Below are 26,865 nucleotides of genomic sequence, written 5' to 3'. Positions count from 1 at the left end.
TTACACCTGCACAGCACTGACTGGGGAGACAGCAGCCTCAACCGTGCTGACAGCGTCACCAACAGAGTTTAAAATATACCCGGAAAATTAATTTGCATTTTTTCTGGCATCCTTTTAAATGCAAGAATAAAAAAAAATAAATTTTTGGACACAAAAACCTATCATTTATTTAATTGAGCGATCGGACCATTCATTCAGTACGTTTTGTTGTAATTAATTACACTTCAAGTCTTTGAGTTCTTAAAAATCCTAGTTTCCTCCTACCAGGTTCTTTTCAGCATAATGAGAGAACAAGTAAGTAGTGACATTTTCCTTCCATCAGTTCTGACCCTTCTCTTCATCACTGGGCCTAAGAAGCACCATTACGATGATGATGGTGCCAGCACCACGCATCACAACATGGTTGGTGTTAGCCAGTTGATAAATAGAGAAAAAAATATATTTTAAGTGAAAACCTGGAAAGAAATATGATCGGACTTGACTGTTTATGTACATTTTTTAACCATTTTATAACCACCTATTTTGGTAAACACATTCAGTGCTGTTCAGCATCGACCCCCTAAATCATCATATATCTAAATACTTAGATTTACTTGTTAATTGGTTAGAAGAACCTAATTACGAAGTTTTTTTAAATCTCAAACATTAACAAATCTTAAACTAAAGTCTCTCCACCGGGATCAGCACTGCATGCAGTGTCTGGGTAGTAGAGGGTGTGACAGCCCACCAACGACAGGGCTTGAACCCAGATACTCAGATCCAATAATCAACAACCTAGAGCCACCAGAGCCACACCTTACATTTAATGCATTCTGGTAAAAATAGTTCCCCTTGAAATTACCTTAAGTCACCGTGCCGCCATTATATTTTATTATCTTACTTATGCACGTATCGTCTATCCCGCTTTATCCTGTGTACAGGGGGACTAGAGCATGACGTGAGGTACACCCCAGTCCAAGTACTGGAGAAACAGATGAGTCTTGAGTCGTCGTTTAATAATAGTCAAAGTGATTATATATATATATATATATATATATATATATATATATATATATATATATATATATATTAATTTATTATAATAAAGATTATATTATAACAAAGAAGATATATCATATCATATCCTTATTATATCGTTTTTGTGTGAGGATAATAATAATAATAATAATAATAATAAACATCCGGAACGGTCGAATCGGAACTCTTGTTTCCTTCAAGTCGGTATTTCTGAAGAACAGGAAGTAAGAGACTCTCTTTTCCGTTTTAACCCGGCGCTTAACAGCACGCGCATGGAGCACTGATATAAATATCTACAACGTCACCAGGCTGATTAAAGAGTCTTTATTACGGAGATACAAGTATCTATTCCCTAAGATGGTAAGTGAACGGGTTTGTGCTCCAGTTAACAAAAGTAAAAATTTACGAATAAAACCTGCGCGTTTATTATCGGATATCTGCTGTGAACAACTGGGCCTGAACAGCTCGCGCGGTAACTAGGGGTGTATGTCAGACGACTCGTTGCTTTCTACATACGCGGACTACCTGGGGGAGTCACTGTGGAGGTTTCAGTATGCTGTGTAGTGCACTATGTAGTTTAGACTTGAGCCGTTTGAGACACACCCAGTTCTTATGCTGGTATCCGCTTATCGCTAGCTCACAGGCTAGCAGGGTTTATTTACCGTGTTTCACCCCCCGACATGGTCGGTCGGTTTTCTTCTTTAGCAGTGAGATAATTTAACTTTTTCCACACAAACTAACTTGTGGGGAAAAAGTTAAATTATCTCACATAAATATCTCTTCGTAGGAAATATTTTGTGTGTTTTTTTTTTTGTTGCCTAGCTAGCTAGCTCGGCCTAAGCTAGTCATTCACATATAACAACAGACTTCGAGAAAGAGGTTTTAAATCCTGTGTAGTTTAACATTATATTTCACTTTATTAACGTTAAACACTCTTATTTATTTCAGTATATAGGGTCAGGATAAAGTCTGAATTATGTGTACTTTATATTACCTATTTTATATACAAACATCTACAGTACTGTGCAAAAGTCTTGCCTTATTTCTTCATATTTTGCTTTTAAATAGTCATACATTCTCGTGTTTTTAGTCTAATATTTATGAATAGTTTCTCCAGTTTTTTTTTTTTTTAGTGTTTCATTATTAGTTTCAGATGAATGTCTTTTGTTTGTTAAGCCTCACAGAAGAGTAAGTCTTTATTAAGCATGCAGATGAGGGGAAAATAATGCAATAACCAGGTGGTGTGATGATGTCATTGGATGTGAATTATTTTTTAACAAAATACACGTGGGTGAGTTTACTGTTGTGCTAAATATCAGAATGTTATCCACAGATTATAATTAGTTTGTTTATTTACCCAGAATTATACCAACTAACCAGCCACACAGATGTGTGTGTCTGGTGACCCAGAGTTATAAAAATAAATAAGATTTTATTTCATCACAAACTCTACACAGTGTGATTATTTAAAGTGAAAAGATAGAATAGACTACAATAAAAAGAATACGGAACTAAAGATAGATTTTCCAATAAATATAAGCTTTTTTTTGCTGTGACATAACTGTGTGTCATCAGCATAACGGTGAAATCTAATACCATGCTAAAACGTGCTAACATAGTTATGTGCCCCAGAGGATGCATCTGAGGAGGGGGAAAAAAGCAGTGGGCCTAAAACTGAACCATGTGGAACACCAAACTCCACATGCAGAGTAGTCACCATTTATATAATTTACAAACTGATAATGATCATTCAAATAGGATCTGAGCCAGGAGAGGGCTGTTTTCTTAATTCCTACTACATTTTCCAATCTGTGAAGGAGAACACTATGATCGATGGTGTCAAAAGCTGCACTGAGGTCGAGTAACACCAGCAGAGAGACAATCCTGAACATTTACCACTTTAACAAGTGCTCTCACTGTGCTGGGGAGAGAAAAAAATCAAATTTTATTTTTGTCACACAATCAGTACATTATACACAGTATGATGATCTAAAGTGGAAAGAAGGAATAGAAAAGAAGGATTTCAATACAATTAAACTAAAGATAGAATTTCCAATAAATATACAAGACGTAAATAGAGATGAGAACTAATATATATATATATATATATAAAAAAATCTGAAACAATAGAAGGGTAAAGATTGGGTTGTTTGTGTGGGTATGACAAAAGATTACGCACTGTAGATCTTACACAGTATAAACAGCGTAATGTGAGAACTGACCAGAAGTTACTAGTGCAATACTGTGTGTAAGATGTACAATGTGTAATCTACAGCCTGTCTCATATAAATGCCTAGACATGTGACAGCACAAAACAGTTCATGATTTTTTTTTTTAATCTGCTTGTGTGACTTTTTTTTATGTTTTTGCTGTCAAATTTGAAAACACTCATGTTAACACTGTTTTGTTTGCTTTTTGCACAGAAACCCATCCTTTTGCAGGGCCATGAGAGGTCCATTACTCAGATCAAATACAACCGAGAGGGTGACCTGCTCTTCTCTGTGGCCAAGGACCAGGTGCGTGGAGTAAAGTTAAACATGGAACAGAAGAAAAATACAAATAATACAATGAGTACAAATATAAAACGTTATTTTATTTTAGGACTATTAAGTGGAGAAAAGTTTAACAACACAATTTGTTAATCATCTGAACCCCCCTCCCCCCCTTCTCGCTCAGTTTGTCAACGTGTGGTACTCGGTCAACGGAGAGAGGCTCGGGACTTACAACGGTCACACTGGAGCTGTGTGGTGTGTCGACGTTGACTGTATCCTTTACCGTCACTCACTACTTGTGAACATATAATTCTGTACACGTTAACAAAATATTGACTGTTTATACATAAACACACTTTAATGTTTTTTCTGTAAGTTTGCCTTAATAACCTGTGAAGGGGACACAAAACACGTGTTGACCGGGTCGGCTGACAACAGCTGCAGGCTCTGGGACTGTGAGACGGGTTCGTGACTCTCTTCCAGTTTTATATACTACATACACAAGCATTCATTACATAAAGGATTGGCCTGTCGACCTCCGAATGCTTGGCCAGATGTACGTCCTCCTTAGCCACGCCCTCTTTTTAAATAGGAGCTCATATATGACAACGTAATGTTATTGCGAGTAACTCGTTCTGTGAGCATTTTGGAAGACCAACAACATTTTCAAATAAGTTCAGTCATGTTAAATGTGATTCCAAACCGCAGGGAGGAAAAATGTTCAGTTTAAAGGGAACTGCGAATGGTGTAGGAAACGAGTCAACAACAGGTGTTCACTTCACTGGAAAAAAGGAGCGTAGGAAAAAAAATGGAGCATGAAAAAGAATTTATTTATTATCGTTATTACTGAGGACGACATCATATTAAAAGGACACGGTAATTTACATTTTAATTTAATCAAGAAATCCCTTAGTATTATGTAGACTAGTAATCTGTTAAAAAAAAATCTCTGTACATCTGTAATCAGTTATTATTAATCAATAATTTATTTGTTTTAATAGAATGTTTTATAATGGTATCGAATTTTGTTTCAATAAATATTCAAGTTCCCTTCACCGACTTTTCCTGCAAACCGAGCAAGGAGTAGGGAGCACCCTATCAAGTACACTTCGGAATGGAACGCAGCGTTAAGCATTTTTTTTTTTTTTTGTGTCTAAAAGTGTAGTTCTTTAGTAACTGTACTGCAACAACAGCCCTCTGGTGGGAAAAAAAGGTTAAAAAGCCTGTAGCAGTGCGGGAGATGAATATGCTCAAAAGCAAAGCATCATTAGAGAGGCTACCTTGATAAAGTCACGCAAAAAAGATTCTAGAAAGAGCAGTGATCACGTTAGAGTGTGTTGTCCTACGCAATAACCCCGTCCTCCTCAGTCGTCTCACGCACACCAGCTACTTTTCAAAGGTAAAGTGTAGGCTACTTTGTTTTGGAAGAAACATACAAGCCTAACACAAAATTTGACGTTGCTCGATTCGCTCAGTCGCATTAAACGTGACAGTCACTCTGTGGTGTCTAGCGCCCTCTGAAGTCCTCACTGTCCACCCCTGCGTGTTTCCCGCTCTCTCTCCCTAGCGATGTCGCACACAAACCGTTTATTATATTAATAATGGCCAGACTTTTACCAGAGATCAACCTGTTGATATTATGATGGTGGAGGTGTGCTAATTGTACGCTCTCGTTTCTTGCGTTCAGGTAAACAGCTCGCCGTGCTCGATACCAACTCGGCAGTGAGGACGTGTGGCTTCGACTTCAGCGGGAACATCATCATGTTCTCAACGGACAAACAGATGGGCTACCAGTGCTTCCTGAACTTCTTCGATCTGCGAGACCCCCAACAGATCGGTAAGCGTCACCAGGAGCAAATGCGAATCCACAGATGGGTGCAGACGCAAAACTCGACTACAGACGAAAGTGTCCTCCTTTTTCAACACTCATTTTCAGTCGCTATCAGATGTCTAATTTCGTCAAGAGATCAGATATGTCGTGCTAAAAAATTATTTACTGGGATTTATTTATTTAATTTTTTTCCGCCTTTCAGAGGACAACCAGTCGTACCTGTCCGTGCCATGCAGCGAGTCGAAGATCACGAGTGCGGTGTGGGGGCCACTGGGGGAGTTCGTGATCGCGGGACACGAAAACGGAGAAATCAACCAGTTTAGCGCCAAGGTTACTGTCCACACACGACTTCTACACTATTAGTGATTTCTGTAGTTGTGTGTAAATATCAGGACTTTTAAAACCGTGTGTATATATATATATATATATATATATATATATATATAATGTGTGACGTGAAGTAACCAGGTGTGTGTGTTTGTGTAGTCTGGCGATATCCTGACTACAGTGAAGGAGCACACGAAGCAAATCAACGACATCCAGTCATCTGTAGACCTCACGATGGTCATCACGGCCTCTAAAGACTGCGCCGCCAAGGTTTGGGTTTTATCTGTTCAAGACGAGAGACACGCCCTTACCGCCCTTCTTTTTTTTTTATCGATTAATATGAATGTAAATGAATATGCTGCTTACCTGCCAGAGCTGTTTTTATTTATTTATTTATTTATTATTGGTTTTGTTTTGAAATGAGCATACAAATGTTGCAAGACCTAGAGTATTGCCCAAGCTTTAAAGTCCATAAAGTTTTTTTTTATTTATTTATTTATTTTTTTACCACCGCCCCTATACAAACTGTACTTTAATTACAAAGACACTTATACGCCCTGGTCACATGAATAACCACAGCTTTTGGACATTTTTTTGCATGTAAAATAAAAAGTTTTAGGGTTTTGAATTGACCTGCTTTTATTTTGGAGGGATCAGTCAGGTTAAAAAAAAAATATTTTTTATTTTTTATAAATAATTGTTTAAATTCACATATTTTAATATTAGCATACATTTATTGCGATTCTTCTTGGGTTAAACATCTTTGATGGAGCTTAAGAATAGCCGATGTGCGTACAGAGCTGTAGTAGTGCTTCAAGGACACGATCACGTTTGCGAGTCCTGAGCGATGAGACATGTGATCCCAGGTTGCTCGCCTAAGTCTTAAGATGTTCGTCTCCATGTTTGAAGGTTTTTCCGTGTTTCACAGTTACATTAGTAAGCAGAGGTCTTGAGACTCTCAGTACTGTATTATTATTATTATTATTAGTTCAACCTTGGGAAACTTTTTATGCAAAAACATTTATCGAGCTGACCTTCTACTTCTTGAATCTACACAGCTGTTTGACTCGTCCTCGCTAGAGCACATTAAAACCTTCAAGACTGAGCGACCCGTCAACTCGGCCGCCATCTCGCCCATAATGGACCACGTAAGTCTCCTTTAAATCCAGCGTCTGACTCGGAAAACACTAATATGTCTTTGTTATAACTGTCTCAAAAAGTGTTTTCCCCCCATAAACCGTGCCTTTCGTTTTCCTTCATTATCATAAGAGTTAAACAGTGTTGCTGCTTTTCTGTAGTTCATGATGGTGTCTGTCAATCAGGAGAGTTGATTTTAGTCTGAATAGGATGACAGAAATCTCTATGAATCGCTTCTACTGCTGAATCTAATCTAATCCTGACTGTTGTGTTTGTGTGCAGGTGGTCATGGGAGGAGGTCAGGAGGCCATGGAGGTCACAACCACCTCCACTAGGATTGGCAAATTTGAAGCCAGGTTGGTGTGCGCACACACACACACACACACACACACACACACAATCAATAAATGGAAATAAATCAGTAAAACAGTAAGTCAGGAATAGGTATGGTCATGAACGTTGTCAGAAATGTGTGTGTCTGCTCAAATTCCATGTTGGCCCAAACCGAATAACTGCTTTATGTATCTAGTCTATAAAAAGTCATACACAAGACCATAGCTCCCTGCTAATAAATAACACGAGCGACTTCTACACACATCTGTGTTACAAAACCGACTCTCTGTTTGAAACTGGTGTTCGTTATACGAGGGTCGATCAGTAAAACGTTTGTCAGCGCAAGACAGAAGCCTTGAACGTGTTACATCAGTTAATCTGTAACTGTAGTGTGAGAAAAAACAAGATGGCCTACTTGTAATTGGCAGGGAAGATCTAGATCTCTAGAGGAGATCTGCATGGAGGAATGGGCCAAAATACCAGCAACAGTGTGAAGACTTACAGAAAACGTTTGACCTCTGTCACTGCCAACAAAGGGGTATATAACCAAGTGAAACAAATGAAAAATGACAACAATTTTTCATTTTTAACAAATGAAATTTTGTTATTAACCAAATACTTACTTATTTTTCACCATAACTTGCTAATTAATCAATAAAAAATCCTAAAAAGTGTTTTTCTGGTGATTGTCAAGTGGTTTTTGTCTTTTCTTAAAAATGAATGAAAGTTAATTCTACAGCCGGACTGTGGATAATCTTCGACTTGCTCTTGTAGTATTACATTACCGTATCCCTGCATGAGTATGGAGACGTGAGATTTTCCTCATATGTGCGTTTTCCTTTTCATTACAGGTTTTTCCACGCAGCTTACGAAGAGGAGTTTGGAAGAGTGAAGGGTCACTTCGGCCCCATCAACTGCGTGGCGTTTCACCCAGACGGCAAAAGGTAGTTTTATTTATTGGTTTTATTTCTTCCTTATAGACAAAGTTGCTTTTTGCAGTTGGTCACCACCACTGCTGTCTGTTTTTTTTTTTTTTTTTTTTTTAGATCACTCTCGTTGTTGGATTTTATTCAACCTGTTTTTGTTTTTAGCTCTTTTGTTAAGGTGTTTGACACCCTTCCTTTTATTTATTTATTTATTTATTTATTTATTTGGTTAGTTTAGATCCCATGTCGTGCCTGTTGTAAAAGTGGGAACAGTCCCACCATTCATCCTTTTGTTGCGCCCCTATTTTAATTTGCCAGTTGTGACATTATCAGCTCTGTCGGCTGTACAGCGTCCTCTGCTGCTGTCATACTACGCAATTTCTTGTGAAAATAGTCTCTAATTTTATTTGAACATTAAAAATCAGCATTTTATTGGTTCCAGTAAGAATATTTAAATAAAAGTACAGAGATTGGGAACATTACCTGCGTTGTATAAAAAGATTTCCTTTGAGTCTTAAAGCACGTGTTCCATGGAAGTCCAAACGTCTTAAGATTAGATTTTAAGAGAGGGATCAATTTCTTAGGAACTCATTCATGTAACTTCTTATAGTTCAAAATTTTACAGTTTTTTAAATAAGGTACAATAGAAGCATTTTTACTAGTAGTGCACTTTTGTACCTTATTGTGTATTTTTTTTTTTGGTCATTTAAATTGGATTTTTATTTTTTTTGCCAACATTCTGATATAAAACTCACCAGCGTGTGTGGTTGTGGAAATAATCACAAGATTATATGTGCTGTGGTAAAGCTGTAAAAAGATCTCATGCTGTGTTAATTAATCTGGTTATAAAATTATTATAGTAACATGACTGCACGCTGGTAGAGTAATGTTTGAACTCTGGTCATGTTACACATTTGTGTTGTGCAGTTACAGCAGCGGTGGTGAGGACGGCTACGTCAGAATTCACTATTTCGATCCTCAGTACTTCGACTTCGAGCTCGAGGCCTAAACTGTGACATCATTCCTGTTTCAACATCAGCGCATCAGCCAGCGTCATCCCGCAGTTCATCAGTCAGAATTACAACCTTTTTTTGTTTTTTTACACTCGGGTTTTAAAGACTGCACAGGTGATGGCTGGAATGTTCCAGATTATTTAATAAATCACGTTCTCAATAAACAGTTTGACGTACAAAATAGGATTCTGTTTTTCATACATACTTGAATCGGATCAGGATGTTAACAATTTGTAACTGTTACTCCACAATCTCAGTAACCAAATAAATCCTTGCAGTAGCATAATTTTTAATCTTGTGCTTTAGGTAAAATAGATAAAAACTGTTTCATTTCATCACCAGAAATTAACTGTTTTTCTCCTCTCATGCCAGGGTTTTGAAGAACTGCACCACTTTCCTGTTCGCATTGATTTGGCTCAGACTTTAAAAGTTAAAAAAAAACAAAAAAACACTTTTCAGTACTGGAGTAGTTCAGAGCTGGTGCCGCCATCTAGTGGACAAGTTTTGTTGTAGCAATTGAATTGTAACATCACAAGCCAAGAGATTATGTACATTTTCCTTCTTCGTATGTTATATAAGCAGTCAATGTAAAGTTCATTGTAAAAATTTCCTGAATCTTGATTTATGAATTTAAAAACAAAAACGAGTCACGTGACTCTCAGGAAACCACAAGTCTTCATTTGGACGTGCTTTGGTTTATAACACTTAAGTCTTCATTGACTGAATGTATAACACAAGGTGAGATCAGGTTCTCTTTATTTTTTTTTTACTTTACCAAAAAAACCACAGAACTGTGGAACTCCTAAAAACAGCCAGTTCTGGCCACAGGAGCCATAAACACAGACACATCATTAAAACGAACGAGCTTCTCTCTTAAAAATGAGGTAAAGGACACTGGGCCAGGAAGCAGCATCCAGAAAAAGAAAAGACCACCTAATACAGGAAACATGTGTTAAATAGATATTCAAGGCCATGATTCCAAATAACTTAAAGGTGAAGCTGCTTGGATTGGAGCAGATCTAATGACCATCGCTACCGCTTCTGGTCCTGTCTGAGGTGCTACTATAAATTTACCTATTTTTTAAGAAAGAAATAAGAAAAAAAAGGTGAAAGGAGAAATAAGGAAAGGATGCATCTTACATACAACGCACATGTAATGCAGAACAAACAAAAAAAATCTTTATACCGCCCATTAAGAATACAAATAGTAAAAGGAGTCTTAGAAAATAATTTACAGTGTTTAGCCTGAAGGCTAACATCATTGTGTGTGTGTGAACTCAAGTTCATGCAGCTGTTCAGACTCAGGTCGTTTTCAGCTCTTCTTTTGGCCTTCAGAAACAGAAAAGGATCATTAGTATTAGCACCCAACACCCCATAAAGAAATGTGATCAGGGAAAAATCATGGAGATGATCACTTAAATAAAAGATAAGCGCTTTGTTTAATAAAGAAAGTGAGGGTTCCCATTCATGCGCAAACAATATGATGAGAACTAAACAGCTGTGTGTCCATAAGAAAACCACTTGGTAGTGAGACTCATCAGAAATAAACAAATCTTCAATTTGTTAGGGAGCATAAAGATTGGACTTTATACCAATGGAAAAAGGTCATGTGGTCCAACATGTCCAGATTGACCCTATTCCAGAGTGATGGGTGCAACAAGGTAAGAAGGGAAGCACATGAAAGTGATTGTGTAGTGTCCACTGTGCAAGTTTCTGGGGTTGCTTAGGTCTAGACTCAGCAACGTTATAAGGTAATAAAATAGGGTCAGTTGACGACCTAAACATGACAGGGTTTATTAACATCTATGAATTTTTTCTTGCCTGATGGAACAAATTGTAAAGAGGTTCTGTGAGGACTTATTTTCACATCGTGTGCAGTAATCAAAGCAATTCTTAGAGCGTGTAACATTTTTTTGGCCAGTTATTATATTAAAATAACTATTTAAACAATCAATTGACTGGTTCTTGTATTTTACACCAGTGTGAGGTAGGCTTTATTCCAATTCATCAAAAACTTATTTTGTTTTAAATAGTGATTCTGGGGTCAGTGTTGACTGAAGCACTGGAAGCAACTGGATAAAATACTCACCCTTTTGTGTCCATTTTTTCTTCTGGGGTTTTCTCCTCCTCCTTCACGTCTGCAGGAGAGCAAAACATGAGGGAGTTCATTATTAATGTGTTCATTCAGGCAGCACTGGGTTATAAGTAGTAATTACAAATCAAAATCATACACTTGTTTACAAAAGAGTTTTAATGGCATGTTTTTGGTTGGATCGATGAAACCCATGTGAACATATTGCGATTTAATTTATGTTCACATGGGTTTCATCGCTCCAACCAAAGCGATTAGGCGATTTAATTTAATTAGATTTTTACATCCCTAATTCGTCTCAACCTAGTTTTAAAATTACTACAAGTATCTAATATGCAATTGAATGCTGTATAAGGTGTTTTTAATTCTTAAATCTCTTAAAACTTTTTTTTTCCTGACAATTTTATGCAGCACATGAGTCCAGTAGGTCGCAGTATTTCACCGACCACCAATAAACTTCAAAGTGAGAGATGAGAGAGGGAATACAAAGGAATTATTGTGTACTTAAGGTGTAAAAAAAAAAAAAAAAAAAAAATATTTTAAGATTTACCTAAATAGGTTAAAGTGAATCAATTCTGAATAAAAAAAAAAATTATTAATTTATCGATTAAATCACAATTTAATCTAGTTCTGACTAGTTCTTAACCCTTCTGTTTCCAAAAAAACAGGCTCTCAATGTGAGAAATGCACCATATGGACTATACTGTGGGCTGGTCACCGTGGCAACATAACTTTCTCCACAGTTTAATAACTAGAGTTTGGCAAGGTTCCTTAGTTTAATATCAAAAAGTGTTTAGTGCATAAATATTGATATTTATTTATTTAAAGCCTTCAATGTACTTGTATAAAAATTTGGAAGCGCCTCCTTGTGGAGGTGATGGTGAGTTTTCCAGAAGACTCCAGCGCTACAGTATATTCCTTTCTAAAACAAACAGGCTTAATCTCAATCATTAAATGTTCATAATGCTGATGGCATATCGACTGTACCCGTGCAATCACCTTTCTTCTCTTCTCCATCTTTCTCTTCCTCTGTCTTCACCCTCTTTGTCTTCTTGTAATTCGCTGCGTTCCTGCGGCCGCCTTGCCCTTCATCCTCGGAATCGGAGAACTCTTCGTCGCAGGCTATCCGCTTATCGTGGGCACGGACTGTCGAGGAAACGCATGAAAAGATTTAAAGGACGAATAATCGCCACAGATTATATATAAAAAAAAACAATGAGCAATTTGCAAAATGTTTTTTTTTCTCTCATTCAGCACAAATCGTAACCCTACGCTACAGGAAATATTTATAAAACTTATCTTCTTCAGCTTTTAGACTGCTTGGCTAACATAAGATAATGGAGATAATTCTGCTGTTTGTGTCAGACAATGTAATAATTATTCCTTAAGACTACATTTTTGGAAGCAAAATATGAAGAAATGAGTGCACATTACTTTAGATTCACATTAAACTAAAAACAAAAAAAACCCCAATAGGATACATACTGGGGATGCGTTTGTCTGGGTCGTCCTCCTCGTCCCCACTGTCCTCCTGTACGGCGTCCTCTGGGATCGCCTGCATCTGCACCCCTGGAGCATGAGGAAGCATGCGCAGGTTCTCAAACAGACGCTGCCTAAAACACACACACACACACACACACACACACACACACACACACACACACACACACACACAAAGAGATCAGATCATACTGACAACCAGAGAGCAAATGTTAAGCAGAAATCCAAACATCTAAAAAAAAAGAGGAGGGATTAAAATAATAAAAAAAACTGAGGAATGAACAATCTCTAAAGACTCACTTGATCTTTTCTAGGTAGTCATTTGTGTTCTGGTTGGTCATGTTGGAGGGACTGATGTGGAGCTTGAAGTCAGGTCCGAAATACTCAAAGTAGTCATTGTATGGAAGCTCTGTAAGCATGAGAGGAAAGTCAGCACACTAGAACACAACTGTATACGAATTAAAGGAAACAACAATAAGACTCTACTGTTAAAAATCAAGCCCCTTAAAGAAGTTAAAAAGCATGTCATAATGTAGTCATGTAGAAAAGCTGGAAAAAGGATTTAGGTGTTATTACTTTCTTAACCTTTTACTTATATATTCCACCAAAAAGACACGGGTTATGTTAAATACTCTAAAATATGAAATCTGTATCGGCTCATTAGGAAACGCTTGGAAAAGCACAGGAGAGTTATTTTAGCCTGTACATGACCAAGATCAACCTAGAGTATAATGTAGTTTCTAGGAAAACATTTAAATACTCATAACTTTATGCATCCATTTTTTGTTTACAGTTTTGGGTTTTAATTAAGACAAAAAAGCTCGAAAGTTTCTTGCATTCCATTATCGATTATTTTTTTTAATTTTTTTTAATTATAACACTTTTTTTTCCCTTTGTTTACAGTGGTGCATTTTCACCCCTTACGAAAATCCCAAACTCGCTCTCAGCCAGTCTGTGGCATTTTTTTCCCCTACATTTTTTATTTAACTACGAGTGTTCCTATGATCAAGCCGCTCCATCATCCAGTGAGGTTTGTACCTCACTCCCACATAATGAAGATGTAAACACTTCAAGCACATAAACCTCTAATAATTAGCATTACCAGTTTAATTATCATTCTATCATCAACTCAAGTCTTGAGACTTGAGATATGAAAATATGACCTGGCCCTTATACATTAAAGAGACACATACAGAACCGCTAAAAAGTTTGGGATCACTTGTTAATTTCTTTGTTTTTGTTCAGTGATTTATTATTTTCTACATCAATACTGGTGATTTACTGGAATTTGGTAATTATTTAACAAAACAGTTGTTATTTTAGGACACGGAGGTCAGCTTTTTAAGTGCATTTGCAAAAACCCATTAAGCACCGTGATGAAACCCTAAAATGATGAAAGTCTAAAAGGACATGTGACTTACCGTTAGGAATAGTGCTGTCCAAGGCGACAGCCGTCTCAAAGGTCCAACACCGGGCCACATTTCTGATGGTGTAGCCTCCTCCACCCAGCATGAGTAAGGGCATGTTAAAACTCTTAATGTACTCGACACACTTGGCATGACCTGAAGAGCGCGCACACACACACACACTCTGCCTGTTAACACACTAAACCATACACAGGACTTTTTTTTTTTATGATATACGGATTTAAAAAAAAAGGAAAAAAAAAGAAAAGTTCTGAGCATGACCTTTGATGGTGAGGTTAAAGCAGCCCAGCCTGTCCCCAGACAGAGAATCAGCACCACATTGAAGCACTACGGCGCTCGGCTGGTACATCTCCATCACTTTGGCCATTATCTGAACGCCACAGATTTTGTGGATTACACGAGTCAGAAATTAAAGAGAGATTTATTTATTATTTTTTACACAGCATTTTTTTTTTTTTAAACGACTTACAGGTTTGAATATGGCTTCATAGGACTCGTCGTCAATCCCGTCCCTGAGTGGGTAGTTCACAGCATAGTATTTGCCCTTTCCAGCACCAATGTCCTGCAAAAAACTGAACATTAGCCCCATGGACACCACCACTAAATATGAATTGTGTATAAACGTTGAGTCAACAATCTCTCAACTCCATGATATTGAAATAAAACTATCTGAAAGACATCTTTCAATTTCACATTTCAAAACACACACCAACCTGCAATTGCTGTTTTGGGACAATATTTATTACTCGTTATTTAACTGTACAAGAACTCTCTTCTATTTTAACGGACATGTTACACGCACTACCTCCACTCATTACCTCATTAGTTCTGCATTGTGACATCTTCTTGTTGTTTATTTGCACATGCACTTATGTTGACAATTTTGCAGTCTTTTGGATAGCACTTGGATCATTTTGCTAATTTATTGTGTTAACTTGTTTAGTCTCAGCTAATTGTGTGTCTTAGCTTGTTAATTGTGTTAATTTATGTTGTACATACGTAGCACCTTGTTCTAGGAGGAAGGTGGTTTTATTGTGTAGCGAACCGTATGTGGTTGAAGTAATGGCCAACGACAAACAAAGCCACGCGTTCGCCGGAATCCCGTGACTGAATCATTATATTGGAAATTTTAGTTCTTAAATTCATTTAATCAAGATTCAGGAGAAAAAATATTTTACCAACTTGCTGTTCTTAGCATGTGCAGGAATAAGGATTTAATTGTGACAAAAATGTGCTTTAATAGTTGCTACTATTAGGATGGATTTATTATTTTTAAATGATGAGGGTGTACTGGGAGTATAACGTAGCAGTTGTTGTTAACAGTTCAATATAAAGTTCATTCTTAGTCTTGTAGTATGTGGAGGGTCTGCCATGAAACTCCTTCTGAAGTAGCTGTTACTATAGAAACGATAACATTCAAATGTATTCATTTTTCTAAACCTCTATAGTACTACTGTAGCTGTTAACAATAAATGTATATATTGTCATTAAGGATTAAATCAATGAAAAATGCATTAACTGACAGACAATGTCTATTTTGCATCATATTTATCATCATTATAGCTCACATATCTATTAACTTGTTCAGACAATGCACTACTTTTTTAAACCTTATTTCTGAATAAGCACAGAGAGACAAGAGGAGAATTTGACAGCTGTTTAATTATTTATTTCTTATCCAGTTTGTTTAACATGTTTGGGTGATATGCATTTTGGGATTTTATCATCATTATTATTTTTAAATAGAGCAGTGTTCTATTATTAATAATCATTACCAACACGTTTAACTATGTATTTGGCATCTATACTACTTAAACTGTACAGGGGGCCTGGAGCCCATCACAGGAGACTTATGGACAGGGCGCCGATCCATCGCAGGACTGCGAGAGGACACCGGAGCACCCGGAAGAAAACCCACCAAGCAAGGGAAGAAAATGAAAAGTCTCACACAGGCCCGAGGCAGGAATAGTGTGTAATAGTGTCTAGTGCCAATCACCTGCTGCCACAGGCAACAATCGTTTAGAAAACCTTGCAAAAACATGCAACCCTAACCGCTCCTGTAAATAAAATCAATTTCTTCTGATTTGAGAATTCTGAAATGCCGGGAAAAATTTAGTTAAGGTGTTACATTTTTAAACTAAAAACATAACTTACTCTGAGGTCGCCTGTGCCAGGGAAGTACTCTCCATACTTATGGAAAGACACGGTCATGACACGGTCTGTGGTGTAGAAGGCCTCCTCTACTCCATCACCGTGGTGGATGTCAATATCGATATACAGAACTCTTTGATGGTACCTGACAAAATAAGATAAAAACATGTCTTATGTTTACATCAATCCTATAAGGAGTTTACAATTTATCAGAGAGGTAAAAAAAAAAGGAAAAAAAAAAAAAAATCAAAATGTAATTGGTTAATCAGCCATCTCTTATGCGCTTAAACTTTACTTGAAACTTAACTTTGTCGTTCAATAAGACTCAAAGCTGCGTAAACCATGGCAACTGCCTATAAACAACATTTGAAAAAATTTAATTAATAATAAAAAATATATAGACAATACTTATTGTATAGTTTTGGGGGGGGGGGGTGCAACTTTTGTAGTGCTGTTTTTGTAATTTCACACGTGACAACACTGAAGGAAGAGTGTATGTACAGTAGTTGATCAATTGGAATGGTTATTACCGTCGCGCTCACCGCCGCGTGAAAACGTCAGCGGCCAAAATAAATTAGTTGCATTTCAAAGTCATTCGTAAAATGGCCGCCAGGTGGCGCAAAGTGACATTTTCGCTCGTTGCCGTAAATACAACAGTGACCGTTATACAGCGTATCTCTGTATCTGTTTATTGTTATTTAAGTTCTGGATTATTTCAGGTACTTTAAACACATTGTTGGGTTGCTCATGTTGGCTCATATGAGATGTAGTTTACAAATTAACACCTGGTTGGGTTATTTTGACCCAACAACTGGTTTATTCATTATTCTTTCCTTTCTCCAAATATCAGCCTGCAGAATGTTTGAAATATTACTGTTATTGTGTCACAGGTGTAGTTTTAAGAGTTGTTTAGGCAGGAATGCGTGTGTATACAGCTCAAAACCTCCATCAGTTGTTAAAGATAGCGGCTATTTAGAAAAAATGCCCAGTGATTTCTGAGCTTCAGGAAATCTCCCGGCGCTCTGCGCATAACACCGGGCCAACTCATGTCGGAAAGAATTTATAAACGGTTTCTAAACGTGGGCTATTGTTTTTTTTTTTACTTATAGTATTTGTTGATTTAATTTAAATGAGGTTTGGGCTCAGGACTTCAGAATCGTGATTCTCCTCTTTAATTTACTCCATAGTTTTAATCAGCGCTTAGCCGCATGCATTATGTTTTCCAGAGCGCACCGGCAGAAGTAGACTAATGATTATGAACGCGTCGGGAAAACAGCAAGCAGACTTTAAAAAAAAACGTTTGCGTTCATTTTCTGACGCGCTCAAGTTCACCAAAAACAATACAGAGCAGCACAGCTTACAACACTTACAAAATCACAACACTTACAAAATCACAACGTTTTTTCGTTATTGTGAGTGCGCTTAAATAAAAGTTAAGTCTTATAAAGGCATGTAGTCTTATATAGTTTTATTATATAGTTTTTGCACATTAATCTGACAGCAGTTTTTTCAGCCTGTCACGGCGTGCGCCCAAATCAATATCGCTCCTCGCTCACTAGTTAGGCGTCCTCCCCTTCAGACATGCGAAGCAGCGGGACCGCAGAATTACACATGACTGGTGAGCTATCGTTACTATGGTTGCCCGGGCTTGCACCCCGCGCTATAAAATACTCGGGGTTTGTTGGGCTACAGTGGATTTTACTACGCGCTGTGTATGCAGCGCGCGTGCAACAACGCGGAAGTGCGGCATGCAAGCAGGGCAAATGGAACGCGCCCGGGGACTTCAAAGGAGCGAGAGGTGGGAGGGGGCCATCCGCGGAGAGCAGAGTCAGCGCGAGCAGACGGATGGCCATTGCACTCACACCGCGTAGTAAAATCCACTGTAACCCAACAAACCCCAATCATCACCAGCCGTGCCTTATTCCGTCATGTCATGTGGGCATTATAAGCTTTGTATTGAAAACTTCTAACTAAAAAGTGGCAGCTGGCACGCCTAAAAATAGACGCAGGTTATTTTTTTAATAGTCTAAATAAAAACCCTCCGATTTAATTTCCTATAGTCTAACCAGCGCTCAACCGCACGCATAGTTTTCCCGAGCGCGAGGAATTTTTTTGTGCTAAATAATGTTTATGCAGTATAAGAATTCCTATTAATCCTGGGTTGTTCTTTTAGTGTCACTATAGTGCTTTACAATGCCAGACAACATTCAAATACAAATGATTCACCCTCCCCAGGTGTGAATCGGCTGTTCTCACCTATACATTCAGAGAAACTGTAATGGACCTCTCCACACTTTAAAAACCACTTGAATCTGAGGCTCTTCTGGAGACTTTCAGTGATTTCAATTTGTGTAATTTTAATCTCCTGGATTCTAGATTCTAAAGTTGACATTGTTACCTTTTTTAATCATTGGAATGGAAGAACTTGTTATTTTCCTTATGATAGCATAAATTGCATTGTTTTTAATCAGTCTATACACAATAATATTATTTGGTATTTATTTATTTATTTATTTATTTATTTTTTAAACGGGTATGGGGGCTATCTTGGTTCATTAATCTCCGTGCCTGGTTTAGTATTCAGTGCGCATCTGTTATATTACAACTATCATAACACTCAAATACCTTTTATTGGGGGTTAAGTGACTGATGTGCCTAACATTTTTCAGCTGAGCCTTTGTTTCACTGAATAATCAACCACCGCGACACCCCCCTCTCTCTCACACACACACACACACACACACACACACAGAGCCGACCAAATCATTAGCACGTCCCTCCCCCAAACAGCACAGACATTTACTTACACCTGAACTGAGTTGTTTGAGTAACATGGGTCGAACCCGTTACAAATCATAACAGTCTACTGCATTTCATTCTTATAATAACGCAAAAACACAAGCGGGGCTGAAAGACCGACATCTGCGGACGCAGTAGAACGTCCTAACACTGTTTTAATTTTATGGTAATTTATTTCAGGTAATAAATCTACTATAAATTTAAAGAACACAAGAAATAAGATGACACAAATCCATACACGCTTTTTTTCTAATTACAAGTGATAGAATCAAAAGGCTCACTGTGTTAACATTTATTGTGCTTAAATTTGATCCTAATAAGATTTGATTTAATTTAAATTCTAGAACAGTGGCAGCTGGAACACCTAAAACAGATGCAGGATTATTTTTTTATAATCTAAATAAAATGCTGTTTTAAACGTGGGCTATTGTTATTTACATGCAATATTTGTTAATTTAATTTAAATGGGGTTTGGTCTCCGGAATGTTGAGCATCAGGATCCTCTTTTTTACTTTCCTACGTAGAATCAGCGCTTAATCGCACGCATTAAGTTTTGTAAATTCGTTTAATGTTTAATAGTAAATAATGACCCCCGTTGCGCTGTACCACCGCTCGGAAAACCTTATGAAATACAAGTTTAGGACAATTATGATGATCTGCCACGGCGTGCGCGTGTGATGGGTGTACGCCCAAATCTACTATAACTACTCCCTCACTCCGTAGGCTCCCTGAATAGGCAGCAAAGGGACGGGAGCCGCCTATTTGTGCCGGCTGGCGATAATTAACGTTAATATGATCTCGGCCTTGCTCCGCATTATAAAAGCAAGGCGCGGAGGTTTGTCTGAGGTCTGGGAAGTACGCGATGTAATGGAGAATATGAAAGAAGCATGTCAGTGGGGAGATGTGACGCGCCCGAGGGACTTTAAACAAGGACACTAGAATTCCGCCCTTTGATCTCCGCGCTGAGGACAGCGCGAGAAAGAGCTGCGCGAGCTCCCGCGGCATCTTCACTCCCGCACCGCGCCCGCCCTCGCAGCCCCGCTGCCGAAGAGGAAAAGTGTGGTTAGGTTTTTGCGTCAGCGAGAACTCGCGCCGGCCATCGACAGCGGGAGAAGCGCCGTCACGAGGGAGCGTGCAGGAGCGCTGCCTCCGCGTGCTCAGTTCTGCCACTCGCACCAACACTTATCGTCAGCTGTGTGCCCGCATGCCAGTGTGGCACAGCCCCCGGAACTGCACATGCACAACCTTTATCCCATTCTTTCCATTCTCCCTCCTTCAACACTTTCCTTCCCCATTTTGCCTAAATAAATTACCCTTTTCCCGTAAGACCTCGCCTCGTGTCCGTGCTTTATGGTGCCGCCCGTGCAACATGGGTCGAATCCGTTACAGATCATAACAGTCTACTGCATTTCATTCTTATAATAACGCACAAACACAAGCGGGGCTGAATGACCGACATCAGCTGACGCAGTAGAACGTCCTAACAATGTTATAATTTTTATGGTCATTTATTTTAGTTAATAAATCTACTATAAATTTAAAGAACACAAGATATAAGACGACACAAAACCCTACACGCGTCTTTTCTAATTACACGTGATAAAATTTAAAGGCTCACTGTGTTAACATTTATTTTGTTTAAATTTGATCCTAATAAGATTTAATTTAATTTAAATTCTACATTTGTATCGTCATTTTAGTTCTGTGATTATAAATTTGTTTAACTACAATGTTTTACTTGATTTTATCCGCTACTACGTGCAGTTCTAAAACTCTGTGTCTCATTAATCCAGCAGAGAATGAACTAAGGCATGAGGCGTCAGTCTGTAGTTATATAGCGCCACTCAACGGTAAAAGTCAGCAAACGCACAAAGCCAAACGGTACCGCCGAGCGCGGCGACGGTAGGACCTACAGTCCGATTGATTAACCACTGTACATGCCCACAAAGAGGCACATTTTCACTCATAATGGGGTTATTATTGTTATTTTGCTTTCACTTTTGTCACACAACAAACACAGCTGTGGAGGTAAACAAAACTCTCTCACTCTCTTATTCCTAACCGAATTTAGCTCTCTTTTGGTTTTTCAGAAAAAGAGAGAGAGAGAGAGATGCACTGGAAGCTCACTCAACGTTGCTGTTACTTTCTACAATTAAACTTAAAGAGGAGCAAACTCAAGCTGACCCAATTGTTGTTCATGCAGTTTACTCTTATTCCGTTTTGTCGTTTGTAATCAACAAATCAATAAATAATTCAAACACTTCAGTTGCTCATTAAATTGGTCAACGTAGACCCCGGTTTGACACGAGTGCAGCAATAGTGGAACCATGTAATGAACAGGAGACTAAGGGATCATGGGACGGTCTGGAATGGTATCATGCCTAAAGCAAATTGTCTTTACTGATCATAAAAAAGGTTGAAATAATGGGGGAATTAAGTAAATTTCATAATATAGAGACAAAACCATTAATCTGTTAAAAAATTCTTAGCAAACATTATATATATGTGTGTGTATTTAAAAATATTATTACACACACACACACACACACACATACACACAGTATACATAAGAGTAGCATAACATGACACTGTATCGTTCACATTTTTGTCATTATGCTTAAATAATTATGCTTTGACTAAATGACAAAATAAACACCAGCTTAAACTGCAAGTTTTTGTTCCTTATGCAATAAATAATAATAATCATAGCCAACACCAGGCTTAAAGCCTGATCCTAACCAGGGGACATACTTGAGTAGTTCCAGGATGGCCAGCACAATGTCGTTGACGTAGCAGAAACCAGACGCCTCCGACTTCTTGGCATGGTGAAGGCCGCCCGCCCAATTAATGGCGATGTCTGTCTGCTGCTTGTTTAGTTTTACGGCACCCGCTGGACATAAAGTTTTTCTGTCAGTTTTTAATCATCTGCCATTTATTAGAACCCGTAAAGTAAACAAATAACTAAAAACACTAAACCATTCTGGGTAAGAGCACTTACCGACAGAGCCACCTGTTGAAAGTTGACAGAACTCAAACAGGCCGTCGAACACGGGACAATCTTCACCCACATTAACTGAGGAAGGAATACAAATAAGCGCATTATTAGCAAAAAGGAAGTGAAACACATTAGCCAGACACTTTAGAGCTATTTTTAATAAATTTTTCTATTAAATGTTTTTTTTTTAATCCTTCTATAAAGTAATCACTTTGACTTTGGTAATTAGCATACAAGACTGACGATTAGACTCGAGCATCATCAAAAAGCCATCATGTTCATCCCCGGCTTACACAGCAACACCTCATTAGCCATCGCTCTGATTTCACACTTAGCATTAGCCGTAAATAAGAGGGAAAAAAAACTGCTGAGAGGGTTTAAATCACAGTCTGATTAGTTCATGTATTTGTGGTAATCAGTCGGGCAGGGCAGCATTTAAATTTTGTATCTATCATTCATTACACCTGAGCAGCGCTACTCATAATGCTGAATTTATTACTGTGTTAATAATAAAGCACACTTTGATGTGTACGTCTGGTCGTAATCACATTGGCTGTTTTTAAACAACCAAGGCTAAGCTCGTTTCAGTGCTGCTGTCAATAGCTTACACTGACCAAGCTTACCTACGCTGCACCATTAAACCAAAATTCCACACAAATTCCAAAAGGAAAAAAAGGGGAAAAAAAAGAAAAAAACTCTTCCACCAACAGTTTAGCATATACTGAAAAACTTCTGGACAAAGTTTATAAACCAATATTTAACCAAGCAAATAGTTAAGAGTCTTGCACTGGATAATGACGTAATACGGTTCAGCTAGAAACAATGTATTTAACCCCAACCCATGCAGCGAGGAGCTGCTAATTTCTGAAACAACCACGTCAGAAGACGCATCCTGTGGTCGTGGCTCTGTTTTAGACAAGGCATAAATCTGTTGCATTGGTTGAGGGTCAGAGGAAGGAAGACAGGCAGACGTCTCACGTAGCTGCTTTAGCAGCTGTTGCTAGCTCTACTATGGAATCCCTGTGCTGCAGGAACTGACTGATAACATCAGCACTTTATGAATGTGCAGAGGCAAAAAAAAAAAATCCGAACTGCACACTCTCATTCAAGTCACATGACCACGTACCGGATATAAAACAAATCTAGGACCTCAAACTAAAGACAATCTGAAAACTATTTCACATTTGTGCGTTCGGAGAGTTTTTTTTGCATTTAAGTCAGTTTAGGTTGGCAATGTGATTTATTTTTTTTTTTTTTTTGGTGTTTTTTGGTTTGTTTGACCATCCTGACAACCTGTAGTGAAGGAGTGTAAACCTTCAGCACATTTCTCTGTTCAACCACTACTTCTCTTCTTTTTCCATTCAGTTACTTATTTCCTTACCACATCAAACACAAAATTATACTGTACAGGCGACCCCGTGAAGTCACAGACGGCTCAGAGTTTGCAGCCTCAGTCGTTCGCGGGACCTAACTAATCATTTAGAGGAAATATTTTAATGGCCTTTTTCAGTGAAATTATATAATTTTTCATGCATTTTAATGCTAAACTATTTATAATTTATTTATTACATTTACATATAAAATAATATTGTACAAATTTGTATTGTACAAAGAACACAAAGTAAAAAAATTAATTAAAATTTTAAAATTGACTTGGGACGGTGAATTATCTCCATTTTTACCCTACAGAACTTATACCGAAGAAAACACACTTGCATAAATTACAGTACATATGGGTTAACATCTGTAGTTTACATTCTAACATTACATTTAAAATTAAATTAAAGCGTTTTGAGAGCATATTTAGGGTATAAACTATAAAACTAGGCATTATATGTACTCACATCTCTGCATCTGCTTGCTGTATTCGGACATGTTATCTGGGCGGATGGAACGGAGGAACTTGATGTAGTCGTCACTGTGATATTTGGTCATTTCTTCAGCGTTGGCTTTGTGTGGCCTCTATTGAGGAAAAACAAAACATGGCAGAGATAATTTTTCATGTGTCCTTTTCATGCACATTGCATGCATGAATATGTGAGAAAAAATAAACAAAATGTTTTCGTCTAGGTTCGTCCTATGCGATGCATTCCTACAAAAACTAGAGTATAGCTGACAGTAGCAACGTAACCAGCTCTCTTATCTCCCAAGAAAGATGTGTCGACTTAAACGTAAAGGTATTTTTATAGATCAATCTCGCAGTCTGCATACAATCCTCATCGCTCCATAGAAATTAATAATTTTTGTTTACTTCCTCAATTCCCATCATGCCAGCAAAACAGAAGTTGCAACCTGACACAAATCAGCAAACGAACACCTGTTTTTGGACAAAGTGATGATAATTCTTTGGATACATCTGCACTGACTGAAAAGGTTTTGGCAAATAGCGCAAAGAGCACCCATGGTACCTATGGCAATAAATCTTGCAGAAAGTGCAAAAAAAAAAAAAAAAAAAAACACATCCCGCAAAAATCCCTTCGCTTCACTTTCTGCTGACGTAAACAAGTTTTGAACGGCTCCCAGGCTTGTGTGCAACTTCGGTTCGGTTCATTTGTTCATATACCGAAAACGCACCATATGCAACATTTCTATTCTTGAGACAAAAATTTGGAAGTTGTGTTGTGCAGTTGTTTTTGGAAACGGGTCTCTAGACAGAAGTAAAAGTATTCATTGTTTAGTATTATTTCCGTCCATACAGAAATGATCGTGAACGAACAGCGAGGTGGAAAAAAGGCGGCAGAAAGATTCCGAGAGAGATTCAATAAGACAGTACCAAGAAACACGGTTATGTCATGGTAGTAGATTATGTCAACATGAGCAAATCGTCTCCTTGTGCAGGAGTCTTTAATAAGACACTTTTTAAGCATATTTGCACACCCCCAGTCATTTTAGCTTTTTTTATTCACACTAAATTTACATTTTGCTATATTGTGACTTATTTGTACAGTATATTTTTATCCTAGTTAAAAAAAAAATCTATTGTATTTCTTTTTATTAATATTTATGTACAAGCTTTTATTTATTTAAGGTCACGGGCAGTCGTATAAGCATTTTACTGCATATCGTACTGTGTAAGACTGTTTATGTGACAAAATTTGAATTTGAGTCTGCAGCAACCTTTGTTTATGTGCGCAACCGATATGAACACTGTCTACAGCGAGGCAGTGCACACACACTTCAAACACTCACATTACACATACCGTGGTAAATCAACATGTTAACTGTGTATTTTAGTTTCTTTCAAGAGAAATAATCTCAGATGACAGGGTAATATTGTTCGTCTTTTCATTTCAGTACTGTATATTTCGACGTATACTGTATACGCCAAAATACAGTACATGTGAAAAACATTCACTGGTAATTAACGCAAAATAAAGTCCCGCTTGTATAAATTGAGACCTATTATTTTAAGACCAAACTCAGTTTAAAAGTCCCTCAGACCCACAGTTATGACTTGAAAAATTATCATGACTGAAACATTAATCCAATATCAGGGAAAAGCAAGATTTTGGGATTTGCTGAACAAACAGGACTGAAAAGTTTCCATAGAATATGGCTTACGTAGATCTCCATCTTCCTGTAGAGACCATAGTTGAGGAGCAGGTTGTGGGTCATGCGGATGCGGTGGGGCTTCATGGGGTGACCCTGGCCATAGTAATAATTCCCAACATCACCTGCAAAACATGCGAGGCAGACAGAAAGAACATCACTAACATTACACAAAGATGGTTTAGAATCCTTCGTGGGCAAAATTTTTAAATGTATTTTTTTTTTTTATAATCATTTAGCTTCATGCATTGCATGAAGTGGTGGAAGAAAAGATGCCTTGAGCTGCATTTAAAGTAAAGCTCCCAGAAACAAACTGCAGTTTATTACCGCGTAACTACACACACACACACACACACACAGCTAATAGAGCATCCTCCATCCATACTGAAAACTCTGAAGCATCAAAAAAATAACCCCCCCAAAAAAAAATAATAATAAAGATTTGATTGCTTGTTACATCGCAGACATTAATACAGAAACAAGCACACACAAAAAAACTCAATTAGCTCTTGAGCTAAACTCGCTAACTTTGATTAGCTATTCTCTCGTGCAGACCTGCTAGCATGCTAGCCATGAATAAGAGACTAGACTTGCTGAAATATATGTAAATAACTATATTTTTCATAAATTGTTTAAAACATCATTTTACCGTAAGAAAATAATTATGTTTATTTTTTTACATGGTGGAAATGCTTTCCAGGACGCTCAGAGGTGATAGTTTTATTATTTCTCTGGCGTTGCTAACTAGCTAGCTAACGTGAAGTGCATTATGCTAACCGGCTAAAACAAGCTAACAAACAGCAAAAGAGCGGAAGAACGTTATTCACACAAAGTCTAACCGAATGAAAAGGGAAACGGCTCGTTTCCATCGCGGCGGATTTGAAAAATATAATCGTATGCATCAGCGCCCGGTTTCTTACCGTCATAATAATAGCAAACTTTCTTCTTTGTTCCTTGGGAAGTCAGCGCCATTTTAGCTCCAGTGAGAGTCTGAGGCTGCAGCCTGCCGGGCTTTCTGCGCAGCCTACTTCAACCGAGTCTTGGCTCCAAGCGTCTGCACCAATCATCTTTCAGCTTTCCGTTCCTGGGGGTGGGACCATCGGGTATCTGAGCCAATCAGCTCCTTACACTGGTTCCCTCAATTTCTTCACACTCTGTTGCTTTCAGTTTAAAACTCTTTGGCTTCTCAAGACAGGAATAGTCATTCATATAAACCAGAAATGTCTATTTACTCTCAAATAAAAACAACAACCAATGATGAGGATATGGTTTTAGT

At 37.9% G+C, this 26,865-nt stretch overlaps 2 protein-coding genes across 3 annotated transcripts; one reads left to right on the top strand and one right to left on the bottom strand.

Moving 5' to 3' along the window:
• Nucleotides 1-1,234: 1,234 nt before the first annotated feature.
• On the top strand, nt 1,235-9,257 carry eif3i (eukaryotic translation initiation factor 3, subunit I). The gene is made up of 11 exons (XM_053489740.1): nt 1,235-1,377; nt 3,441-3,533; nt 3,694-3,781; nt 3,908-3,973; nt 5,197-5,346; nt 5,543-5,670; nt 5,827-5,937; nt 6,726-6,815; nt 7,087-7,160; nt 7,989-8,081; nt 8,991-9,257. Exons 1-11 carry the CDS (start codon nt 1,375-1,377, stop codon nt 9,070-9,072), a joined length of 978 nt encoding a protein of 325 aa, XP_053345715.1. The 5' UTR covers nt 1,235-1,374; the 3' UTR covers nt 9,073-9,257.
• Nucleotides 9,258-10,233: 976 nt separating this feature from the next.
• hdac1 (histone deacetylase 1) lies at nt 10,234-26,640 on the bottom strand. 2 transcript variants are annotated; one of them, XM_053489738.1, is made up of 14 exons: nt 26,510-26,640; nt 25,602-25,714; nt 23,885-24,002; nt 22,044-22,118; nt 21,797-21,935; nt 16,250-16,391; nt 14,565-14,657; nt 14,357-14,465; nt 14,090-14,230; nt 12,969-13,077; nt 12,654-12,781; nt 12,156-12,314; nt 11,166-11,214; nt 10,234-10,405 (listed from the first exon to the last, which is right to left on the bottom strand). In XM_053489738.1, exons 1-14 carry the CDS (start codon nt 26,559-26,561, stop codon nt 10,378-10,380), a joined length of 1,455 nt encoding a protein of 484 aa, XP_053345713.1. In that variant the 5' UTR covers nt 26,562-26,640; the 3' UTR covers nt 10,234-10,377. The 2 variants fall into 2 exon arrangements, with proteins under 2 accessions (XP_053345713.1, XP_053345714.1); XM_053489739.1 differs by having other exon boundaries at nt 12,168-12,314.
• Between the last annotated feature and the right edge of the window lie 225 nt (nt 26,641-26,865).

The sequence above is a fragment of the Clarias gariepinus genome, chromosome 28 (assembly GCF_024256425.1).
Source record: "Clarias gariepinus isolate MV-2021 ecotype Netherlands chromosome 28, CGAR_prim_01v2, whole genome shotgun sequence".
NCBI lineage: Eukaryota > Metazoa > Chordata > Actinopteri > Siluriformes > Clariidae > Clarias > Clarias gariepinus.
The sequence above is the reverse complement of the archived record's forward strand: the minus strand, read 5'-3'. Positions and strand labels throughout refer to the sequence as shown.